The 19,214-nt window shown below is 42.9% G+C and overlaps 1 protein-coding gene across 1 annotated transcript in view; it reads left to right on the top strand.

Moving 5' to 3' along the window:
• KDM5B (lysine demethylase 5B) overlaps positions 1-19,214 on the top strand; it is a 92,423-nt gene that overhangs the window by 55,545 nt on the left and 17,664 nt on the right. The window contains exons 12-20 of the mRNA XM_021064567.1: positions 871-1,033; positions 5,558-5,677; positions 6,933-7,127; positions 14,750-14,931; positions 15,360-15,484; positions 16,574-16,724; positions 16,819-16,933; positions 17,322-17,677; positions 18,568-18,706. Coding sequence (XP_020920226.1) covers positions 871-1,033; positions 5,558-5,677; positions 6,933-7,127; positions 14,750-14,931; positions 15,360-15,484; positions 16,574-16,724; positions 16,819-16,933; positions 17,322-17,677; positions 18,568-18,706 — 1,546 coding nt within the window. The remainder of the gene's footprint in view (positions 1-870; positions 1,034-5,557; positions 5,678-6,932; positions 7,128-14,749; positions 14,932-15,359; positions 15,485-16,573; positions 16,725-16,818; positions 16,934-17,321; positions 17,678-18,567; positions 18,707-19,214) is intronic.

Raw genomic sequence — 19,214 nt, 5'->3', positions numbered from 1 at the left:
CCTATACTACTACAGCTCACGGCAACACCGGATCCTTAACCCACTGAGCAAGGCCAGGGATCGAAGCCGCAACCTCATGGTTCCTAGTCGGATTCGTTTCCACTGTGCCATGACAGGAACTCCCCCAAAGTCATTTCTTTCACATTTGTTTCCTTCCTCTCCATTTCCCTTGCTTTTCTGAGTACAAAAATATCTGAAGATCTCTAACTCACTTAAATCCCCTCAAGGAATTTAATGTACCATTGTACCATGAGGAAGAGGGAGTGGGCCCTTAAGTGGGAATAGAACATCAGTTCTGCCTCCCTAGGCAGTTGCTCCCAGGTGTGCAGTAAAGATTTCATTCGCCCTTTCTCATAAGGATGTTACAGATTAATTGGTTGACAGTTTAAAGTGTTTGAAGAGTTAGCGCTCTTTAGAAATGCTCATTAGAAGAGTTTGGTTTAACCTCATCTGCAGAGTGGACATGGAAGGGAAGATGGAGACTTGCTGTCCTTCTCAGTTGCCGTAGGAAATTGAAACTTGTACCCTGTAGCTGACATGATAACCTTATGTTCTTCGAAGTTCTAGAAATCTACGTTTTCTAAAGGACCAGGGAAAATAGGAGGGAGGCGGGACCTTGACATGAGGGGGGAGTCTCTTGTTTAAACTTCATGCTTGAAGAGAGAATGCATTACATATATTTAGATCACATTGGTGACAGTTCTTCTGTTTGAACATTGTCTTAAAAGCAGGGTCTGAAAAATAGGAAATGGGTAGCCATCTTGTTTGCATTGGTGTTTGCTAATTGATTTTGTGTATGAGTTGAAGAAGCTACTGATGTTAGATGTCCATGTGTTTCTGAGACTAAGCTGCTTTCACACTCTCTTTCAGGGGTGAGCCGAAGACATGGTACGGAGTACCAGGGTTTGCTGCCGAGCAGCTGGAGGCCGTGATGAAGAGGCTGGCCCCAGAGCTCTTCGTCTCCCAGCCTGACCTCTTGCATCAGCTTGTCACCATCATGAACCCCAACACCCTGATGACTCACCAAGTGCCTGTATGTTGGGGGTCAATCCTGCCACTCAGGGTTAATTCCCTGTTTCTCTTGTTTCCTGTTGTGCACTTTTTTTGAAGTCGATTTGGTTATGTGTAGAAACAGCTACTGGGTGTAATTGGGTGTAATTTGGTACAGTATTGCTTAAGGCAGTGGAACTGGACCCTCAAACATCCTGAAAACTGGTGGTGGCCATCTAGCTAATCACTAAATGGCCAAGCAGCCTTACTTTGCAGCTCACAGTAAGTGCAGGGCAGAGGCTGCTCTCCCCTCCCCTTTCCCCTCCCCTTTCCCCTCCCCTTTCCCCTCCTCCCTACCGCTTCTTGCCTGTGTCCGTTCTCTTGTTTTGATTGCATTTACATGTTGTGCAACTATCACCATTAATGCTTTCTAAACTATGATTTTTTTATGACTTCAATCCTTGAGTGCAGCAAAACAAAAACCTTAAAAAAAATAAGTTGTTGGAATAAATTAGTTTACTGTGAAAATGGCTAGGTTCTGATCTATCTAAACTCTAGTGTCAGAATCCTTCATACCTACCATAGAAGATAATTTATTGAATCCACATGGTCTCGATTGTACACGGTGGACTGAAGTGACATGCTTGGTGGATCTTAGTTATATTCTTCCCTGCCACCCCTAAATTTTTTTTTTTTTTTTTTTTTTTTGTCTTTTTGCCATTTCTTGGGCCGCTGCCACGACATATGGAGGTTCCCAGGCTAGGGGTCGAATCAGAGCTGTAGCCACCAGCCTACACTAGAGCCACAGCAAGGTGGGATCCAAGCTGCGTCTGCAACCTACACCACAGCTCACGGCAATGCCAGTTTCTTAACCCACTGAGCAAGGCCAGGGATTGAATCCGAAACCTCATGGTTCCTAGTCGGATTCGTTAACCACTGGGCCATAACGGGAACTCCTGTGCTGCCCCTAATTAAGCTTATTTTAAGAGGAGAAAAAAAACTTTTAGAGCCTTAAAGTCTATTTCTACTCAGGAAAATGAGGGTTTTTTTGGAGGGGAGATTCATTTTTTTTTTACTTTTAAATTTTTATAATTTTTATTTTTTCATTATAGTTGGTTTACAGTGTTTTGTCGATTTTCTGCTGTACAACAAAGTGACAGTTATATGTATATATACATTATCTTTCTTACATTTTCCTCCATCATGCTTCATCACAAGTAATTACAGTTCCCAGTGCTGTATAGCAGTATCTCATTGCTTATCCATTCCAAATGCAATAGTTGGCATCTGTTAACCCCAGACTCCCAGTCCATCCTACTCTCTCCTCCTCGGCAACCACAAGTCTGTTTTCTAAGTCCTTGAGTTTTCTTTTCTTTTTGTTTTTGTTTGGTTGTTTTCTTTCTTTCTTTCCTTTCTTTCCTTCCTTCCTTCCTTCCTTGGTGTTTTTAGAGCCGCACCCATGGCATATGAAAGTTCCCAGGCTAGGGGTCTAATTGGAGCTATAGCTGCCAGCTTATGCCACAACCACAGCAACTTGGGATCTGAGCCGCATTTGCAGCCTATACCACAGCTCACAGTAGCGCCAGATCCTTAACCCACCAAGTGAGGCCAGGGATTGAACCTGCATCCTCACGGATGCTAGTCAGGTTCGCTTCTGCTGAGTCACGACGGGAACTCCACATGAGTTTCTTTTCTGTGGAAAGGTTAATTTGTGCTGAATATTAATTTCCAGTTATAGGTGATATCATATGGTATTTGTCTTTCTCTTTCTGACTTAGTTCACTTAGTATTAGAATCTAGTTCCATTTATATTGCTGTAAATGGCATTATTTTGGTTTTTTATGGCTGAGTAGTATTCCACTCTGTATATATACCACATCTTCTTAATCCATTCATCTATTGATGGACATTTAGATTGTTTCCATGTCTTGGCTATTGTGAAAGAAAATTTTTTTTTTAATTTTTGGCTGTACCCAAGGCATTTGGCCATTCCAAGGCTAGAGATTGAATACAAGGCACAGCTGTGACCTATACCACAGTTGCAGCAACAAAGGATCCTTTTTTTGTTTGTTTTTTTGCAGGTTTTTCTTGTAACACAGGATCCTTTAACTCACTATGCTGGGCTGGATATTGAACCTGAGGTGTTGTAGTCAGGTTCTTAACCCACTGTGCCACAGTGGGAACTCCCAAGAGAGAATTTATTTCAAAGTCTTAAGCTTGGATTACAGGGTTCCCACTCAAAACTGAAGGGTACTGTTTGTGCTTTTTCCTCTGAGGTTTTTCTATGAAGTGACAGTTATTTTTCTCTGCTGGCTTCCTTTTGGAGGAAACCAAACCTTGCAGACATTTTGGGAGGCCACTTTTGAAATGCATGAAGTTTTTTTGTTTTTGTCTTTTTTGGGCCACAACCATGGCATATGGAATTTCCCATGCTAGGTGTTAAAGCAGGGCTGCAGCTGCTGGCCTACACCACAGCTCATGACAATGCTGAATCCTTAACCCAGTGAATAGGTCCAGGGATTGAATCCACGTCCTTATGGATGCCAGTTGGGTTTGTTACCACTGAGCCACAAGAACTCCTGAAATGCATGAAGTTGAAGAATCCATCCTAGTAGCTAAACCAAATGTAAATGATGTATTTACAGTGTTATAGGGAATACTTGATCTTGTGACCTCCATTTTATGCTTTTGGGTTCATAGGCTAGTAAATGGCAGATGGAAAGAATTTTTTTTTGGTCTTTTTGCCTTTTCTAGGGCTGCTCCCACGACATATGGAGGTTCTCAGGCTAGGGGTCTAATTGGAGCTGCAGCTTCTGCCATATGCCAGAGCCACAGCAACGCAGGATCCAAGTCGAGTCTGTGACCCATACCATGGCTCATGGCAACGCCGGATCCTTAACCCACTGAGCAAGGCCAGGGATCGAACCTGCAGCCTCATGGTTCTTAGTCAGATTTGTTAACCACTGAGTCATGACAGGAACTTCAGAAAGGACTTTTTTTTGAAGGATCATGTATTAATCATGGGCCAAAGTTTATGAAATAAGGACTAATAACCATCAAAATACTACCATCTTCTCCTCGTTGATATTTTCCATATTGATGTTTTTCCTCCCTCGTGTTGATGGGTCTCTCTGATTTGTTTTGAGTGGCTGGCTTTAGAAGAGACCCTTGGCCCTATTTAATAGTTGAGCAAACTATATGGAACTGTATTCTGGACATATACCGGTAGATGAGCAAACTCATGTATCTGGGGACTCAATTTAAGGGAAAAGACATAATATTTACACAGATAATGGAAGGGTTCCGTGGTTTTATGGCTTAGAGGCTGACACATTAACTCTGGAGAATGAGAAAGAGCCTCTAGTGGTACTTGAGCCAGGACTTGGTGCTATGAAATATGTGTGGCAGAGGGCTGTAGGGGAGGAGGTGGTCCTGCTGCACAACATGAGGTTGTGCTCATGTTGTGCTTAGTGGCCTGTAGACTTCGCCTCATGTCCCAGCACAGGGCCGGGCCTTACCTGGAAGCAGCTAGTCCTTTGGCCTGGGAAATTGCACGTCCAGCACATTGCCCCTTGGTACTGCTGCTCTTGGTCTGGGAACTACGTTTTGGAGAACCACTGGTGGAGATGGGTATTGAAAAAACATCTAGAAGTTGCTGTCATGGCTTAGTGGTTAACGAACCTGACTAGTATCCTTGAGGATGCAGGTTCAGTCCCTGGCCTCGCTCAGTGGGTTAAGGATCTGGCGTTGCTGTGGCTGTGGTGTAGGCCAGTAGCTACAGCTACGATTCGACCCCTAGGCTGAGAACCTCCATATGCCGCAGTGCGGCCATAAAAAAAGACAAAAAGACCAAAAAAAGAAAAAAAAGAAAAGACATCTAATGTTATTATTGTGTTACTGTTCATTTTGAAGATTGCGTGTCTAGAGCAGTATAAGTGTTTTTTGGGTGAGGGTGGTGGGAAAATGAGTTATTGATGGCAATTAAGTTTGAGGCCCAAATCAGGAAGAGCTTTGTATAGAATGAGATCCTTAAAATAGAGTGGAATTTCTTTAATTGGTGGCAGGAGATCCTATTTTGGTATTATAATAGTAGTATATTCATAGTTGTAGCTCTGTTTAGAAAGATGTGTCCTGATCCTGGTTGGAGCGAGATTTTGTAGGATAAGCTGTTTTCTGTGAGATACTAATCAACCCTGGAAGTCTGAGGGTACCACTTGCATGTTGTGGCAGAAACAAGTAACTTAAGGTGATATTCAGCCATACTTTGTTTCTGACCCTTTCTGGAAAATCATGTGACAGTCTATTTCTCTGCTGGGTTTTTAAAAGTTTTATGGCCACATCCACAGCATATGGAAGTTCCTGGGCCAGGGATTGAATCCGAGTCACAGCTGAAGCAACACTGGATCCTTTAACCCACAGCACCGGGCTAGGGATTGAACCTGCCCCTCCACAGTGATCCGAGCTGCTAGTCGGATTCTTAACCCACAACCCACTGTGCCATCACATGCACTCCCAGATTGTCTTTTGTGAGAATGTCATTAAAAATCTCTGATTTCTATCTCCTTAGGTTTACCGAACTAATCAGTGTGCTGGGGAGTTTGTGATTACGTTTCCAAGAGCCTACCACAGCGGTTTCAATCAAGGTTTTAATTTTGCTGAGGCTGTTAACTTCTGCACTGTTGATTGGGTATGTAATTATGACTTAGCCTTTTCAGTTACTGTTTTTCATGGTATATAATGCTGTTAAAGCTTTCATGTGTCTAGTTGCTCAAGCCAATTGCTGCCCAAATGATAGGTCTGCCAGTCGTGTCCCTCTGGCAGCAAGAGAAGCACTGGCCCACTTGCAAGAAGTAAGACCCAATATGGAGTCTGTTCATTTACATTGCAAAATGATAACAAGGAGCCCCAGTCTTAAGATTGTACTTTCTGCAGCACTGGCTTCAGTTATCCACAGCACAGAAATTTTTATTGACATTTGCTTTTTTTGTTTTTTGCTTTTTAGGGCTGCAACTTCGGCATATGGAAGTTGCCAGGCGAGGGGTCAGCTCAGAGCTGCAGCTGCCAGTTTACACCATAGCCACAGCAATGCCAGATCCTTAACCAACTGACTGAGGCCAGGGGTAGAACCTGCATCCTCATGGATACTATTCAGGTTCATTACCACTGAGCCACAACGGTAACTTTATTGACATTTGATTTTAGGTCATTGTGAAGTGGAGTTTTTGTGTAAGTGTTAATATGTCATTTACCTAAAGAGAACTATCTAGTTTAAGTGGGTGTGATATTAAACCTAATGAATTATAACCTTGTTTTAGTGCCTTACCTGATAATAGTACTATCTGTATCTATAGTTTTTAGAGCATTATGGTGCCTTGAAATAGTTTAACCACGTCAGTTCAACACTGTTCATGAAATGTGCAAATTTGCATTCATAATTAGATTGTACATTGTTGCAGACATTTAATACATTATTAATATGTTGGATTTTATTTTTTATTTTAGGGCCATACCCATGGCATATAGAGGTTCCCAGAATAGGGGTTGAATTGGAGCTACAGCCGCCGGCCTATGCCACAGCCACAGCCAGCGCCAGATCGAGCTGAGTCTGCGACCTACACCACAGCTTTCGGCAACAACAGATTCTTAACCCACTGAGCAAGGCCAGGGATCGAACCTGAAAACTCATGGTTCCTAGGCGGATTCTGCACCACGACGGGAACTCCAATATGTTGGATTTTTTAAACTACTTTTTAATTTAGGCACCTGATATGCCAGATCTTTGAGATGCAATGATTTTAAACAGTCCGAGGCCTCTTAGTTTTGGAAAGGTTGATGATGACCCAGGAAATGGTATTTGGTAATTTGATAGTAACAGTCATAAGTCTTTGGAAACAGGAAGGAGAGAGATGAAAGTCACATGTCCTCCCCTATCTTGGGCACAGTTGCCCTTAGGCCGACAATGCGTGGAACATTACCGCCTACTGCATCGCTATTGTGTCTTCTCCCACGATGAGATGATTTGCAGGATGGCTTCCAAGGCGGACGTACTAGACGTTGTCGTGGCATCAACCGTTCAGAAAGATATGGCCATCATGATTGAGGATGAGAAGGCTCTAAGAGAAACTGTCCGGAAATTGGTAAGATTTCTGGAACCCCAACCATGTGTTTTACTTAGTAAATTTTCTTATGCACTTTGATACCTTTTTAAGGAGACTTTGCTAAGTCTGATTTCCTTTAAGACCATCCTTGGAGTTACTGCTATGGCACAGCAGGTTAAGGATCCAATGTTGAGTATTGTCTTCGCGGTAGCTCAGGTTTGGTCTCTAGCCTGAAAACTTCCATATGCCATGGTTGTGACGAAAAAACAAAAAGACCATTCTATTGTCTCATTGTGCCTTCTTTTTTTCTCTCTCTCTCTCTTTTTTTTTTTTTTTTTTTTTTAAAGGACTGCACCTGCGGCATTTGGAGGTTCCCAGGCTAGGGGTCGAATTGGAGCTACGGCTGCCAGCTCACACCACAGCCACAGCGACACCGGATCCAGATCTAAGCCACGTATATGAGCTACACCACAGTTCATGGCAACACCAGATCCTTAATCCACTGAGTGAGGCCAGGGATCGAACTCGTATCATCTTGTTACTAGTTGGATTCATTTCCATTGTGTCACAACAGGAAGAGCTCCTGTCTCATTTTGCTTTTATTTTTCATTTTTTTATCTTTTTTTGTCTTTTTTAGGGCCACAGCACAGCATATGGAAGTTCCCAGGCTAGGGGTCCAGTTGGAGCTGTAGCCACTGGCCTACACCACAGCCACAACCATGTGGGATCCGAACCACATCTGCAGCCTATACCACAGCTCACGTCAACTCCAGATCCCCAACCCACTGAGTGAGGCCAGGGATCAAACCCATGTCCTCATGAATGCTAGTCGGGTTTGCTAACTGCTGAGCCTCAGCAGGAACTCCTCCATCTCTTTTTTATTGGATTATTGTGAGATTTGTATATTCTAGACACCAGTCTTCATATAAGTGTTCTGCAGATATTTTCTTCTGGTTGTCATTTCATCCTTTTAGCTGTGTCTTTCAAATAGCAGAAGTTCTTCATTTTGATGAAATTAAGTTTATCTTTTTTTTTTTTTTTTTTTTAATGGATCTCTTTTGGTGTATCCTTAAGAAATCTTTGCCTAACTGCAGTCACAAAAGTTTTCTCTTGTGCAGTCATCTAGAATTTCTAGTTTTAGGTTTCAATTTAAGTCTTTAATCCTTTTAAGTAACTTTTTATTTATGGCAAGGTGTGTATTGAGATTAACTGTTTTTGCATATGACTGTCCAATTGTACTATCACCATTCCTTGAAAAGACTCCTTTTTCCATTGAGTTGCCCTGGCACCTTGGTCGAAATTAAATCACGTATGAGTGGAGCTGTTTTTTTTAACTCTGTTCTAGTCTGTTGGTCTATGCATTTATTTTCTTGGTAATACCGTATGGTCTTATTTCTCTTTCTAATAAGTCTTGAAATGAGGTAGTGTGAGTCCTCCAACTTTGTTCCTCTTAAAAATTGTTTAGCCATTTTAGTTCCTTTGCTTTTCTGTGTAAAGTTGAGAAGCAGCTTATTGATTTCTACCAAAAAGTCTGTTGGGAATTTGATTGGAATGTGATTAAACCTGTGGAGAATTGATATCTTCCAATCCATGGACCTAGTATATCACCTAGTATATCACCTCTATTTAGGCCTCGATTTCTTTCATTCGGTATTTTGTAAATTGCAGCACAGATTTTACATATATTTTCTTGGGTTCATAATTATGTATTTCATATGTTTTGGTAATATTATATGGTATTTTAACCTTTTTAAAAATTTCCAACTGTTTATTGCTAGTTTTTAAAAATACATTTGGGGGAGTTCCCCATGGTGTCTCAGTGGAAACAAATCTGACTAGTATCCATGAGGATGCAGGTTTGATCCCTGGCCTCTCTCAGTGGGTTTAAGGATCCAGCGTTGCCCTGAGCTGTCATGTAGGTTGCAGATGTGGCTTGGATCTGGTGTTGCTGTGGCTGTGGTGTAGTCTGGCAGCTACAGCTATGATCCGACCTCTAGCCTGGGGACCTCCATATGCTGTGGGTGTGGCCCTAAAAAAAAAAGACAAAAAATTAAAATAAAAATACGATTGGGGAGTTACTGCTGTGGTGCAGCAGGTTAAGGATCTGGCCTTGTCACTGCTTTGATGCAGGTTCAAGTCCCTTTTAAGGCTGTTCTCTCCTTTTAAGGCTGTTAGCAGTTATATATTGAGGTGCTCTTATGTTGAATGCATATATGTTTACGGTTGTTACATCTTTTTCTTGGATTGAGCCTTTTGATCATTATATAATGTCCTTCTTTGTCTCTTGTAACATTAAAAAGGTCTGTTTTGTCTGATGAGAGTATTGCTGTTCCAGCTTTCTTTTGATATTGTTTGCATAGAATATCTTCTTGCATCCTCCTACTTATAGTTTGTATGTGTCCCTAGAACTGAAGTGAACTTGGAGGCAGCATATAAATGGGTCCTGTGTTTGTATCCATTCATCCAGTCTGTTTGTTTGTTTTTGTTTTTGTCTTTTTGCCTTTTCTAGGGCGGCACCTGAGGCATATGGAGGTTCCCGGGCTAGGGGTCTAATCAGAGCTTAAGCCGCCAGCTTAAGCCAGAGACGCAGCAGTGCAGAATCAGAGCCTCGTCTGCGACCTACACCACAGCTCACGGCAACACCGGATCCTTAACCCACTGAATGAGGCCAGGGATCAAACCCGAATCCTCATGGTTCCTAGTCAGATTCATTAACCACTGAGCCATGACAGGAACTAGCATCCAGTCTGTTTGGAGCATTTAGTCCATTTACATTTAAGGTAATAAATGATGTGCATGTTTTTACTATCATTTTTTTAATTGTTTTGGATTTGTTTTTGGTCTTTTTTCTTCCCTTTTTCTTTTGTTCTCTTTTCTTGTGGTTTGATGACTATCTTTAGTTTTATGTTTGGATTGCTTTTTCTTACTTTTTGTGTATCTATTGTAGATTTTTGGTTTTCAGTTACCATAGAGTTTTGATGGAGTAGTCTATATGTATACAAGATTAAGTTGTTTGTCTCTTAATTGCAATTGTATCTTCAGGATCCTGCATTTGTACCTTCCTCTTCTCCATGGTTTTTGGTTTTGGGTAGTATATTTATGTATAGATGATTTCCTACCTTTACTTTTATGTTTTACTTTGTGTTTGCCTTTACCAGTGAGCCTTCTCATTTGTATCTTCTTGTTTCTAGTTGTGGCCTTTTCCACCTAGAGAAGTTCCTTTAGTATTTATTGTAAAGTTGGTTTAGTGGTGAATTCTCTTAGCTTTTGCTTATCTGTAAAGCTTTTGATTGCTCTTTCAAATTTGAGTGAAAGCCTTGCTGGGTAGAGTATTCTCAGTTGGAAGTTTTTTCCTTGCATCACTTTAAGTATATCCTGCCACTCCTTTCTGACCTGCAGAGTTGCTTCTGAAAATCTGCTGATAACCTTATCGGAGTCCCCTTGTGTGTTACTTGTTTCTTTTCCCTAGCTGCTTTCAGTTTTTTCTCTTTGTCTTTAATTTAGGACAGTTTGATTAATATGTGTTTCATGGTATTCCTCCTTGGGTTTATTTTACATGGTACTCGTTGTGCTTCTAGGATTTGGGTGAATGAGTCCCTTCCCATGTTAGGGAAGTTTTTGGTTCTTATCTCTTCAAATTATTTTCTCTGGCCCTTTCACTCTCTTCTGGCATCCATATAATGCAGATGTTGGTACTTTTTTTTTTTTTTTTTTTTGCTTTTTAGGGCCACACCCATGGCATATAGAAGTTCCCAGGCTAGGGGTTAAAGCAGAGCTATAGCTGCCAGCCTACACCACAGCAGGGTGGGATCCAGGCTGCGTCTATGACCTTTACCACAGCTCATGGCAACACCAGATTCTTGACCCACTGAGCAAGGCCTGGGATCAAACCTGTGTCCTCATGGTTACTAGGTGGGTTCATTTCCACTGTGCCAGAATGGGAACTCCAGATGTTGATGCATTTAAAGTTGTTCCAGAGTTCTCTTAGACTGTCTATTTCTTTTCAGTCTTCTTCTTTTCTGTTCTGTGTCAGTGATTTCCACCAGTCTGTCTTCTACCTCATTTATTTGTTCTTCTGCCTCCTGTGTTCTGCTCTTGGTTGCTTCTAGTGAATTTTTTCAATTACTGAATTTTGCATTTATGATTACATAATCTTTAAATCTCCTATTTCTTTGTTCAGTGCTTTTTTCTTTTTTATAATTTATCCTTTTTATTTTGGCTTTTCAGGGCCACATCCATGGCATATGGAGATTCCCAGGGTAGGGGTTGAATCAGAGCTGTAGGTACCAACCTATGCCTCAGCCACAGCAATGCAGGATCCAAGCTGCATCTGTGACCTACACCACAGTTCATGGCAACACTGGATCCTTAACCCACTGAGCAAGGCCAGGAATCAAACCTGCATCCTCATGCATGCTAGTCATATTCGTTTCCACTGAGCCACAGCAGGAATTCCAATTTATCAACTTTTGCCTACAGTTTTTTTTTTTTCCCCAAGATCTTGAATCATCTTTACTATCATTAGTCTAACGTCTTTTTCATATAGGTTGGTAATCTCCAGATCATGTAGCTGTTTTTCTGGGTTTTTTTCTTGCTCCCTTATTTTAGTCATAATTCTTTGAGTTTTTATTTTATATAGTTTTTTTTATGTGGTCTCCTTTTTGCAGACAGTAGCCTCTCTTGTTTCTGGTGTCTACCCTTGGTGAGTGAAGTTGGTTTTGGGGGGCTTGCTGCCAGGCTTCCTGGTGCCTGTCCACTGGTAGGTGGAGCTGAGTCTTCTCTCTTGCTCTGGTGGGTGGGGTGTTGTCTCTGGGTGTGATTAGAGGCTGTGTGCCAGAGTAGGGGGGTGGGCTTTAGTTTAGGCAGTCTGTTTCCTGATGGGTGGGGCTGTGTTTGGCCTGGGGCTTCTCAGCCCTGATGGGTGGGAAGCCAGATTTCTCCACAATGGCCACTTGCAAGGGAGTTCACTCCAATGATTATTCCTTAGACCTCTGACTCCAATTAAGCCACAGTCACCCCCTGTTTTCCCCAGAGATCCTCCAAGAGCCGAGGGTAGATCTGACCTAGATTCTTACAAGTCTTGCTTTGCCCTGGGACCCAGTGCACATGAAAGCCTATGCATGCCCTCCAAGAGTGGAGTCTCTGTTTCCCCCAGTCCTGTGTGGCTCCTGTGCACAAACCCTGCTGGACCTCAATACCAGATGCTCTGGGGGCTCCTTCCAGCGACATACCTCCAAGTGTGGGAACCTGATGTGGGTCTCAGAACTCTCACTCCTGTGGAGAGCCTCTGCAGCAGTTATTTTCCAGTCTGTGGGTTACCCACCTGGTGGGTATGGGATTTCTTATATTATCAAAGACGCACCCCTCCTACTATCTTGATGTGGCGGCTTCTTTGACTTTGGGTGTAGGATATCTTTTTTGGTAGTTTCCAAAAACTACCAAAAACTTTGTTGATGGTTTTTTAGCAGTTGGCTGTAATTTTGATGTTTTCGTGAGAGAAGGTGAGCTTAAGTACTCCTACTCTTCAATCATAATCCTGTCCATTTTTGGAACTTGGAGAACATAAATTTTTTTTCCAGATGTAGAAATTTACAAATGAGATGGTTGAATTAAAATGATTCATTTTTGGAGTTCCCATCACGGCATAGCAGAAGTGAATCCCACTAGCCACTAGGAACCATGAGGTTGTGGGTTCAATCCCTGGCCTCACTCAGTGAGTTAAGGATCTTGCGTTGCCGTGAGCTGTGGTGTAGGTTGCAGATGCAGCTAGGATGCCACATTGCTGTTGTTGTGATGTGGGCTGGTAGCTGAAGCTCTGATTTGACCCCTAGCGTGGGAACCTCCATATGCCATGGGTGTGGCCCTAAAAAGCAAAAAAAAAAAAAAAAAAGATTCATTTTCAACTTAAGTCTTCAGAGATGATCCTTAATTTCATTTTAAACAAAAATTTAGCCATCTCCATCATGAAGTTCTTTTTAACAGTCAAGTCCAGATTAAAACAAAATTCATTTGTTAGCATTTTCCTTATTTTCCCAGTATGTCCTAGAAGGGCTGAATGTTAGGTGTTACAAACTGCTCTTGAAGCTTTCTGCTTTAAGACCTCCTTTTTCCTGACACCCTTTCTGTTAGGGAAATGCCTCACTATGATCTCAGCCTCTGCCTGCAGCTTCTCCAACCTTTTTAGAGAACTATTCATGTAAGAGGCTAACAGAACACTCGGCATCTTCCCATCAACAATTCCTACATGATAATCTTTTTCATTTTACCCATCTTTCCTTTTATTTTTTTTTAAATTTATTTTTATTTTTTTGTTGCGGATTCTCGAGCTACATTACTCTGAAGTAGAATGTTTTTGTATTTCCTTTTTTCTATGCTCAAAATATGGACAAAGACATTTTGGAATAGAATAAATAGCTAATCTCAGTAGTTTTATAGGCCTGTTAAGAACTTTGCATACTCAGGGGTTCCAGTCGTGGCGCAATGGAAACAAATCCAACTAGGAACCATGAGGTTGTGGGTTAAGGATCCTGCATTGCCGTGAGCTGTGGTATAGGTCCCCGATGTGGCTCATATCTGGCATTGCTGTGGCTATGGCTCAGGCCGGCAGCTGCAGCACCAGTTAGACCCTTAGCCTGGGAACCTCCATATGCCACGGGTGCAAAAGACAAGAGACAAAAAAACAAAAAAGAACTTTGTATACTCAGATCAAAATGCCAAACATAAAGGCCTACCTTGTCCAGAGGGGTTGCCCTAGTCACGAATGAAGTAGGTTAACTTGCCCGCATTTGACAGGTCCACATATTTTCTTTTCTTTTCTTTTTTTAAATTTTATTTTGTCTTTTTAGGGGTACACTTGGGGCACATGGAAGTTCTCAGGCTAGGGGTCAAATTGTAACTGCAGCCATTGGCCTACACCACAGCTACAGCAATGCTAGATCCTTAACCCACTGAGCAGGAGGACCACGGATCGAACCCTTATCCTCATGGATTCTAGTTGGGTGTGTTACCATTGAGCCGCAACAGGAGCTCCGATCAACACATTTTAAGTCACACAGTCTCTATTTTGGTGAGGCTCTTAAAAAATTTAAAACAAGGAGTTCCTGCTGTGGCACAATGGAATAATCAGTGGGATCTTGGGAGCGCTGAGATGAGGGGTTTTTTTGTTTGTTTTTTTGTTCGTTTTGGTTTTTTTTTTGTCTTTTTGCCATTTCTTGGGCCGCTCTCGCGGCATATGAAGGTTCCCAGGCTAGGGGTCAAATCGGAGCCATAGCTGCTGGCCTACACCAGAGCCACAGCAATGCAGGATCCGAGCCGCATCTGCCATCTACACTACAGCTCATGGCAATGCCGGATCCTTAACCCACTGAGCAACGCCAGGGATCGAACCTGCAACCTCATGGTACCTAGTCGGATTCATTAACCACTGAGCCACGATGGGAACTCCAAGATGAAGGTTTGACCTCAGGCCCAGCACAGTGGGTTAAGGATTCAGCATTGCCACATCTGTGGCTTTAGGTGGTGACTGGCTCGGATCTGATCCCTGGCCCAAGAACTCCATATGCCATAGGGTGGCCAAAACAAAACTCAGCTATGCATGTTTGTTTTGGGAGCTGGTGGGTTGTATTATGCTTTGTAGAGCTCTAAAGTACACTTTATTCTAGGGAGTAATTGATTCAGAAAGAATGGACTTTGAGCTGTTGCCAGATGACGAGCGTCAGTGTGTAAAATGCAAAACTACTTGCTTCATGTCTGCCATCTCCTGTTCTTGTAAACCTGGCCTGCTTGTTTGCCTGCATCATGTAAAAGAATTATGTTCCTGTCCTCCTTATAAATATAAACTGCGGTGAGTAAGAAAAATGATTTTTTTTCTATGAAAACAAAATTTTTTGGGGGGGTATTTTATTATTATTATTTTTTGTCTTTTTGCCTTTTCTAGGGCCACACCGGGGCACATGGAGGTTCCCAGACTAGGGGTCTAATTGGAGCTGTTGCTGCCGGCCTACACCAGAGCCACAGCAACATGGGATCCGAGCTGCGTCTGCGACCTACACCACATCTCACGGCCATGCCGGATCCTTAACCTACTGAGCAAGGCCAGGGATTGAACCCAAAACCTCATGGTTCCTAGTTGGATTCATTAACCACTGTGCCATGACGGGAACTCCTGAAAACACTAAATTCTTAATAAAGGCTCAGTGACATTGAGAATGAAATGTCTGATTTCCTCCAAACCCACATATCTCAAAGCTAAGTCTACTCTTCTGTTTCCAGGTATAGATACACTCTAGATGACCTCTATCCCATGATGAATGCATTGAAGCTTCGAGCTGAATCTTACAATGAATGGGCCTTGAATGTGAATGAAGCTTTGGAGGCAAAGATCAATAAAAAGAAAAGTATGTAATATATAGAAAGTGTGGTTTGGTGATTGGCACATTGGGACTGATGATCATATAGCCAACCAAAAGTTAGCAAACCAGTTCCTTGAAATTGTTCAGCCAGATTCAGAGTGTTAGCAGAGGTTTTAAAGTCAAGAGTGGATGAGGTGGATGCCCTTGTACAGGATGAGGTATTGTTATAAAACATAATAACCTTTATACCTCTTTGTCTCAGGAACAAAAAAGTATTTTACATTTTATATGGAACCTTAGTAAAGGTTTTTGTTCTGTTTGTTTGTTTTTTAAGGGCCACACCCACAGCATGTGGAGGTTCCCAGGGTAGCAGTCAGATTGCAGCCTACCCTCCAGCCACAGCAAAACCAGATCTGAGCCTCGTCTGCCACCTACACCACAGCTCAGGGAAACACCGGATCCTTAACCCACTGATGGAGGCCGGGGATCAAACCTGTGTCCTCATGACTATTAGTCAGATTTGCTTCTGCTGAGCCACAACGGGAACTCCTTTTTGTTTCTTAAAATAGATCTCATCACAAAGGCAGCATGCCATTAAGAGTTTATGAAATGCTGGTTTATTACTGTACTTCATTCTAATCAAGGTCAAAGTCTGTTTCTTGTTACTACCTTTCAAAGTCACTGCTTGCCTTCCCATTTCTTTCCACAAAGTATTTTCATTTGCTTTCCTTTCTGTGGCTTTCTCATTTAGGAGAGGGTGCAGTATCAGTGGCTCTGAGCCTACTAGTTCCCTGCCAGTGGCAGAGTAAAATGCAGGAGGAAGAAGTGGTTCCAGCCACACTAAGATCTGGATTTGATCTGTTTTGACAAGGTATAACCTTGTCAAAGGTTATACCCTAAGTTTCAGTATCGTAACCAGGAGATTGACATCGGTATAATCCATCAGCCGTATTTAGTCTAGGCACTTTTTAAAGCACTCCATCCTCAGTACACCTCCCCCATCAAATGAACACATTTATTAAAGAGGTGGAATATTGCAAATATCTATAGATAAGAACTGATATTTGCAAACCCCTCCCCCCTGTATTTCATACATAATGATCACAAAAACGGGGACCTTTTCTTTATCCCTAGGCCTTGTCAGCTTTAAGGCTTTGATTGAAGAATCTGAGATGAAGAAATTCCCAGACAACGATCTTTTACGTCACCTCCGCTTAGTCACACAGGATGCTGAGAAGTGTGCCTCTGTCGCACAGCAGCTGCTTAACGGCAAAAGGCAGACGAGGTGGGTACTGCACGGACTGGTTAGGGCTCTCCCACAGCCCAGACTGGGAAGGGTGGGTGTGTTCTCACTTGGCTTCTTGGGCCTTTGTCTCTAGATACCGATCTGGGGGAGGGAAATCCCACAACCAGCTGACGGTGAATGAGCTCCGGCAGTTTGTGACACAGCTGTATGCTCTTCCCTGTGTTCTTAGCCAGACTCCACTGCTGAAGGTAACTGGATGGGAGGTGCTGCTGCTTTATGTTTTGTAAATAAGCTCACTTATCATTTTGGGTGGTTAATTTGTACATTATTGGCAAATGTTTCTAATAACATATTGAGTGGTATGCGTGTATAAAGAGATTATAACATGCGTGCAGAGGAGAAAGTCAGAAATTTTTACCTGGAAATTGACCACCAGCTACTCCTCACAGTTGGTATGTCTGTTATAGTCACTTGTTTTAGCTGTCAATTGGCTTATGTATTATGCTGTTTACCCGTATTGTTGCTAAAATCAAGTGAGATGGAAGAGGGTCATGTAGAATATGCATTGACAATTCTAAGCATATAAGAAGCCAGTTACAGAAATTACTGTTTTGATGCAACAATCTGTTCTTTTAGGATCTCTTGAATCGTGTAGAAGATTTCCAACAGCATAGCCAGAAATTACTCTCTGAGGAGATGCCCAGTGCTGCTGAGCTGCAAGATTTGCTAGATGTCAGCTTTGAGTTTGATGTTGAGCTTCCACAACTTGCTGAGATGCGTACCCGTCTGGAGCAGGCCCATTGGCTGGAAGAGGTGCAGCAAGCTTGCTTAGACCCCAGCTCCCTCTCCTTGGATGATATGAGACGTCTCATAGACTTGGGGGTGGGTCTGGCCCCATATTCAGCTGTGGAGAAAGCAATGGCTCGGCTTCAGGAACTGCTCACTGTGTCAGAGCACTGGGATGACAAAGCCAGGAGCCTCCTCAAGGCCAGGTAAATAAGCACACCAACGCCTCTGCCCTGGGGAAGGCTGGGCACTGCATCCATGGTGGAGCACAGAGCACAGGGGTTGACGTGTGACCTTTGTGCACTTAGGGGAGTTGTATACGTAGAAATACCTGACTTGTTTGCGGCTCCTTTGGAACTTAGACAAAAGAATATTGTGTGTGTGTGTGACTTTTTGTCTTTTTTAGGGCCGCACCTGCAGCATGTGGAGGTTCCCAGGGTAGGGGTGGAATCAGAGCTACAGCTGCTAGCCTATACCACAGTCACAGCAATGCAGAATCTGAGCTGTGTCCGCAACCTTCACCACAGCTCACAGTAATGTCAGATCCTTAACCCATTGAGTGAGGCCAGGATCAAACCCACATCCTCATGGATACCGTTGGGTTTGTTACTGCTGAGCCACAACGGGAACTCCAAGTGCAACTGTTCAAACCCACAGCTAATAATGGGATCCCAGAAACTTAAAGAGAAGTGTCTGAGAGTCAGTGTGCACTGTCTTTAAAGCAAAGATGGTCCTGTAATTCCCAACACTGGTGCTGTTGCTTAGTGACTATACCTTATCTGAGAGACATATTGGACTTAGACTGCACCTAGGAGAGAAGATGCTTCCTCCCTTGATCTTGCTTTCTACTTGACAATCTTTACTGGTCCAGTTGACAACATAAAAGTACAAGAAATTCCTAGGTTGTACAGACATTTATGGTTCTGTGCAAGTCTTATGCAGCCATTTGAAACTAGATAATTTGATACCTAGTAGTTAATTTCCATTTGAAAAAAGTTGCTGTTTTGGATTTCCTTTGGAGTGATTTTTCTCATTTGGTAAACCATAAGCAAAATGAGCCACCGTGTAGAGTGCTGACAGTGTTTGTCTTTTTCAGGCCTCGGCATTCGTTGAACAGCCTTGCAACAGTGGTGAAAGAGATGGAGGAGATCCCCGCGTACCTGCCCAGCGGTGCAGCTCTGAAGGACTCTGTGCAGAGAGCCAGAGACTGGCTTCAGGACGTAGAGGCCCTGCAGGTGGGTTTACAAAATGTGCAGTGTATAGGCACATTTGTAAAGAGCAAGAGTAGGATCTCACCGTGTAGGTTCAGCGTTTGGGTTGGTCAGGTGACTAATTCTCTTAAACCTTATGTAGATGCATTTACCTATCTTAGCTCTTGTCCTGGCCAGTGGGCTGAAGTGTTTAAAGCTTAGGTCTAACCAACTTTTGTCTAGGAGCTTGGGAGTCTCCCATAACAAACTTTCTCTTTTTTTTTTTTTTGTCTTTTTGCCATTTCTTGGGCAGCTCCCGGGGCATATGGAGGTTCCCAGGCTAGGGGTCTCATCGGAGCTGTAGCCACCAGCCTTCGCCAGAGCCACAGCATCGCAGAATCTGAGCCGCGTCTGTGACCTACACCACATCTCACAGCAACGCTGGATCCTTAACCCACTGAGCAAGGCCAGGGATCAAACTGGCAATCTCATGGTTCCTGGTCAGATTCATTAGCCACTGAGCCACGACGGGAACTCCCATCCCATAACAAAC

Source organism: Sus scrofa, chromosome 10 (genome assembly GCF_000003025.6).
Source record: "Sus scrofa isolate TJ Tabasco breed Duroc chromosome 10, Sscrofa11.1, whole genome shotgun sequence".
In the NCBI taxonomy this organism is placed as follows: domain Eukaryota; kingdom Metazoa; phylum Chordata; class Mammalia; order Artiodactyla; family Suidae; genus Sus; species Sus scrofa.
The sequence above is the reverse complement of the archived record's forward strand: the minus strand, read 5'-3'. Positions and strand labels throughout refer to the sequence as shown.